This window comes from Cryptomeria japonica, chromosome 2 (assembly GCF_030272615.1).
Source record: "Cryptomeria japonica chromosome 2, Sugi_1.0, whole genome shotgun sequence".
NCBI lineage: Eukaryota > Viridiplantae > Streptophyta > Pinopsida > Cupressales > Cupressaceae > Cryptomeria > Cryptomeria japonica.
The window spans coordinates 614,811,960-614,818,200 of NC_081406.1; the positions used below are offsets into that span (position 1 = coordinate 614,811,960).

General features: G+C 34.2%; 1 protein-coding gene across 1 annotated transcript; it reads left to right on the forward strand.

Moving 5' to 3' along the window:
- Positions 1 to 3,920: 3,920 nt before the first annotated feature.
- On the forward strand, positions 3,921 to 5,075 carry LOC131064275 (mitogen-activated protein kinase kinase 9-like). Its single transcript, XM_057998370.2, has one exon. The coding sequence runs from the start codon at positions 3,995 to 3,997 to the stop codon at positions 4,970 to 4,972; it is 978 nt and encodes a 325-aa protein (XP_057854353.2). The 5' UTR covers positions 3,921 to 3,994; the 3' UTR covers positions 4,973 to 5,075.
- The last annotated feature ends 1,166 nt before the right edge of the window (positions 5,076 to 6,241 follow it).

A 6,241-nucleotide genomic window follows, 5' to 3' on the forward strand; every position in this document is an offset into this window, starting at 1 on the left:
GTATACATATATGTGTGTAAATATGTATATATTTGTGTACACGCACACACATTGTTGCTAATAATGAAACCCTTAATATTTTTAACTTATAATACGAACACAATATTTTACAAGAACACAACTCTCTCTAATATCATTCTAAAAATTATAATAAATATTAATTTTTTAATTTTTTAATCATGATAAATCCACTATAAAATTAGATTTATTCAAAACATTGAAAGAACAAACTTAGAAAATTAATAAATTATAGTACAATTGCATCTTTAATTGTACACACACACACACACACACACACACACACACACACACACACACAATTATTGCTATACATTTTAATTAATGCACATAACCACTCACACACACACACACATGATTTAGTGAAACAATTATTTTTATTAAAAGAGAGGATATTAGTTTAAAACTTAGAAGGTGGAATATGTATGCCTCAATTGAAATTCAATTAGATGCCTCCAACATTAATAGAAATATAAAATACTCTCAATACCTAAAAACTAAGCCTAAGAATTGATGGACTACAATTTATTTTTCCACTTGTACATAAAAAAAAATAGAATTCTTAAACAGAAGGTTAACAAGCTATGCGAGCCATGGATTCTTAGCCTCTCAAAAATAATATTGACAAAAGAATCTCCAATTATTTGACACAATCGATATTCGTAACGTTTTCCCATGCACCATTATATTCTCGTTTGTCTTTATCAACTTGTCAACATAAAAAATTCTAGAAGTTAGAAGAGAGGATTGTACTAGTAGACTGATCAATCTAGTTTCCCACAAACAAGAATTGTATTTCTATGAGATGTTAAAGGAATTGAAGGATGAAAGAAATCAAAGGAGAAGCTCAAATATGAGCTCTAAGATTGAATTTCAATTTAGTTCAATATATAGGTAGATATGTAACAAATTCTACATAGACTATAGATCAGAGTTAGCTACAAATTTAATGGTGAGATGAGATAAGGTAGGATCAATGTGGGGTAGCTAAAGATATTGTTGATCTTAAAGGCTCTGTTCAAGGAGTCCTCCTAGTTTGTGTTGACAACTAGATAGATAATTAATTTATATAACTTCTAGAATACCCCCATTAATAAATTGGCCAATTGTTTTCATATAATCCCCAATAACCTAGAAAAGATGGATCCCAACCTAAAGCCTTCTCATGTACCCATTTACAACATTTAACAAGTTCTTTTGTTTAGTGTACTTCTTCCCCTCATCATAATCGCTTTGGGTTTTTAACATCTTACCCCCAAAATGATATAATTCAGGTTGTTTCAAGATAACCATGAAACTTTGCACTCAAGTGGTTTTAGCTAACCACAAACCTTATGCACAAGTGGTTTCAGCTAACCACAAACTTTGCAACAAGTGGTTTCAATTTACCATGAACCTAGCATACAAGTGGTCTCAGATGACCATGGACCATCATGATGGGAAAACTAATTTATAATGAACACTTTTATATCATCACTTTGGGCTTTTATGCTTCTTCTTCTCTATATACACCAAAATTAATTATTGAATATATAAAAAGAAATCCATCTACCTAAACACATGGATAACTGGCCATTGTGTTTTCTAGTTATATAGGAATCCTTTGCACATACATGATTTATGAATATATGTTAAACCAAAACACTTTGGAATGTTTGATACAACCAATTATACACCCTTACACCAAATCGGGTACAATCACTCCAATTGAACATTGTACTACAGATTTGAGTATTACAAATCACTTTCCAAACAAGCAGATTAAAATTTAAGGAATAATGTGTTCTTGATTGAGAGATTGTAATCTTTCAAAAGATGAATTAGCTTGCCAAACAACACCCGTGTCTTCCATGGTAGTCATAGGTGTATACACCTAAAAATGGTCTGAAGATAATTAATTAAATAATTATTTAATTAATCCACCTTCCTAATTTAATTGAATTCATTAACAATTTGATTAAATTCTCCCTTTCACCTACTTATTAATAAATCTAAGGATTTATTTAATAGGTTCATTTCCATAGTCCCCTTTGATTAATTAATTCAAATAAATTAATCCTCCCTCCATTTAAATTCATTTCTTCTAATCTCCTAATTAATTAAAACAAATCAATTTATGAGTTGTTGAAAATTAATTAGTCTTTTCCTATTATTTGAATTTTTAAAATTCAAATTACCCACATGCCTCCTAACTTCTAACCACCTAACCTAACCATCCCTCTAGCCTAATCCATTCCACCTAACCTTGGGTTTAACTAACCCTATCCTATCTTGCACATTATAACCTCCTATGGTGTAGATATTTTCTTCTTGAGACACATAGCACTTTGGCCACCTATCTCCTCTCTTGGACACTTGCCCTTTTATGAGCAAGGCTCCTTGACACTTGTCACCACAAAGATGACAAGTGTCCCTTCCTCCAACCACTTTCCCTTCCCCTAGATCTTCAAATTTTTCTAACTAATCAAGATGCATAGTACTTCATAGAAAGAAAAGAGATAAGAAGTTTCTTAATTTTGATTCAAATGTAGTTCAATCCCAATCTTGCTTACCTATTGGGTATGTTGTTGTTCTGTTCTAGCTATATTGTTCATACTTTGGTTGTGCCTTGTCCTATTGTTTTAGGATGGGTTTTGATCTTCTCTATTTTGTTCGTTGTCAAAGGTTCAAGGCCTTTTAAACCTAGCTTAATTAATAAAAAACAAGGTCCCCTCCATGATATATTGATAACCATCCTAGACAAATCAAGATATATATTATTAAGTATAGAAGTTGGTTAATAATGTATCAAATCTAAGAATACACCTCTCTAGCCCCTCCATATCTTGAATGATCTAAATAATACCCTAGTCCATCATCCTTCCTCTCACCTTAACAAAAACCAAAGTTAAAGCAATAGCAATCAAATTCTTTCATTTGTAGATGTTTGCTCTAAACAATATCTATTAGACGTAAAACTCATTGATGAAAATTATACTTATCTGGAACCTTCACCCACATGTGCAATATTTATATGCCTTATATATCTCACCACACCCCATCTTTTATTAAACTAACACATGTGATCCATGCACTAGTAAGCGATGAATATATATAGCATATCCTCTAACATAATAGTCATAGGCTTTTTGTTGGTAGCATAATGCATAGCTATCTAAGTTCTATCTCTCCACTAGAGTTGTAAACATACTCGCATAGATGGAATATTGCCATCTCTCTTGGATGGATACAAAAATCCTACAAATCGAAATAGAATATTGCCGTCTATTTTTCTACTTGATTGAAATATGTGAAGATGCGCCAATCCCAAACCTCTGAATGTTCAATGCTTTCTAAATGTGAAAAGGAGTAAAGTGTGATTCATATTCACTTTTACACGACATTTCAACCGGCCGTTCCAGTTCGCAGTTGACTGATGCCCACGTGCTTAAGCGGCCGCTATTCATGTCTGTTTTTATTACTGGATTTCTGATTTTTTTTTGGCTGTCAAATAGAATAGAAGACAACAGAGATTTTCAAAGCAGGAAATTTTGAGGATGCGTAGAACTATAGATAAGAAGTTCCTTCGCGCCCACTTCTAATACAAAATGTACATAGCATACTCCACTCCAGTATGAATGAGAAACGTTTATATCTAAGTAGCTAAGACTATTTGCTATCTGATTGTGGAGTGCGCACCAAGGGACGAGCGGCTGAAATGTTCTCTGAACGTCATTTTAATCTCGCGTCATCCCTTAACTCGCTCTCAAACAGGGACCTCCACCTCTGTTTCGTCCTTGCTTCTCAGAACATTCACTTTCGTCTAGGGGCTTCCAAATGATGGAAGAAAAAACAGTAACTCTTTACTTTCTAATTATAAAACAATAAGTCTTTACCTTCCAATTATCCATGAGGCCATAGTACTACTTTCCTTTCTGGGATTCGGGATTGACGCCTCTTTATAGACCAAATTCCTCTAACAGCAAAGTGATAACTGATGGAATCCAAGAAGCGGTTGGGTTTGAAGCTTCCGATCCCTGTGCAAAATCAGAGTTTACCCCTGCCAAAGCCTCTTCCACTGCCCCTTCCTCCCATACAGCTCTCTGATTTCGAAAGAGTTGGGATACTCGGACATGGTAGCGGAGGCATTGTCTACAAGCTCCTCCACCCTAAATCCTCCACCTACTATGCCCTAAAAGTCATCCGCCTGGACCATGATTCCTCCCCCACTTCCCACATCAACAGGGAGATGGAGATCCTTAGGAAAATTGATTGTCCCTATGTTGTCAAATGTAAGGGTGCCTTTCACCAGGGGGGGGACATTAATTTTGTGCTGGAATACATGGATGCAGGCTCCCTTGCCGATTTATTAAAGCACAAGAGAAGGCTGACTGAATCCTCCCTTGCGAAGGTTGCCCGGCAAGTGGTGGAGGGATTGAAATACCTTCACAGCCAGAGGATTGTTCACAGAGACATTAAGCCCTCCAATCTCTTGATTAGAAAGAGTCCCAAGCAAATTAAAATTGCAGACTTCGGGGTGAGCAGAATTCTATCACATACCATAGATCCCTGCTGCAATTCCTATGTGGGAACGTGTGCTTACATGAGCCCCGAGAGATTCGACCCACAGAGCTATGGTGGAAGTTATAACGGTTATGCTGGAGATATTTGGAGCTTGGGATTGACACTGTTGGAATGCTATTTGGGTCATTTCCCGTTTGTAGCAGATGGAGAGCAAGCAGATTGGCCTACACTCATGTGTGCCATATGCTTTGGAGAGCCGCCCTCTGCACCCGGCAGTGCATCTGCAGAGTTTCAGAGTTTTATCAGATGTTGTCTTGAAAAGGACGCAGGCAAGAGATGGACTGCCTCGCAGCTTCTGAAGCATCCATTCCTCAACAAAACTTCACAATTTCAACAGCCCTGCAACCCGTCAGTGCCCTTGCATTCCCTCAACGCCTCACAGACAAATTGATCAATCCTTTCCTCTAAGACAACCACAAACGAGAATATTCTGATATGTGGGAAAGAGTATTGGAGATTCTTGTAATTATAATTCTTGAGAAGCGGAGGATCCATGGACCACACAACTTGTTAATCTTATCATTAAAAATTATATTTACCTTTTTGATTGATTATGAGACGTGTTCTACTGTAGCGGCAAATAAGGAGAGCGGAAAAAATACATTAAAATCAAGGGAAAAAGGAAACCTACACCATAAAAATTAAGGATATTTTTTCTCTTAAAATTCTTTTGATATTTTTAGTGTAATCAAAATTCATGTAAATTTATTACTTTTAAATGCGTGGGTGCAAAACTCGCCTGTACATATTCAACTTTTCTTTTAGATTCTTCCTTTAGAAAATGATATTATTCAATAAAGCAAATTATCATAAATATCTTATATGTAATTATGTTTTAGGATTTCTTAATATTTTATATAATTATTTAAGACATACAAGGAAAAAGAAGTTTTTTTTATTGATTTAGATTGATTTAATAAGATGTATATTCGAAGCATAAATTTAGATAATATATTGATAATTGTATGTGTGTCATTTAAAATTAAATATTATTTAAGAAAATAAATGTGAAATAAGTTTATGGTATTTGGTTTTAAGTTTGGAGATGAATAATTCTATTATAGTTATGAAATTAGGATATTCTTGAGACTAGAAATAGGACTTACCTATATCCAAGTCAAATTAGTACTTACACTAATGTCTCCCAGTTTACTAGATTCATTGTTCTTTGCTCTACTGTCTTAACTAGCAATAACTAAGAATGCATCTAAAAGGTTGTGATTGTTAGGTGATAAGTTGAAGGTCCAACTCCTACAATTCATATGTTTATGATCACGCTAAAGATAAAAAATAATAATATTTGCCCCTATAAATGCTTGCAGAATAATTATGTTTAGATTTTTATTTATTTTTAATGTACCAATGGAAGTGATTATAGCATTACCTTCTTTAAAATATGAATGATTTTTCCTTCATGCTTGCAAACAAAACCTTTTAAATTTAAGCATGGAGTAAAATTAGTAGCACAAACATGTGGTTTGTTAGCTCTAGATCAAAAAAAGGATGTGTAATTATCAACTAGAATTTTAATTTGAATTTTTGGGATATCAAGGATTAGATATACAAGTGTGAAATAAATGTCACACAAGTGTAGAAATGACCCCAAACATGGGAACACGTTGTAAAATCAAGGTAAATAATAACTTATAGGGATGGGTTC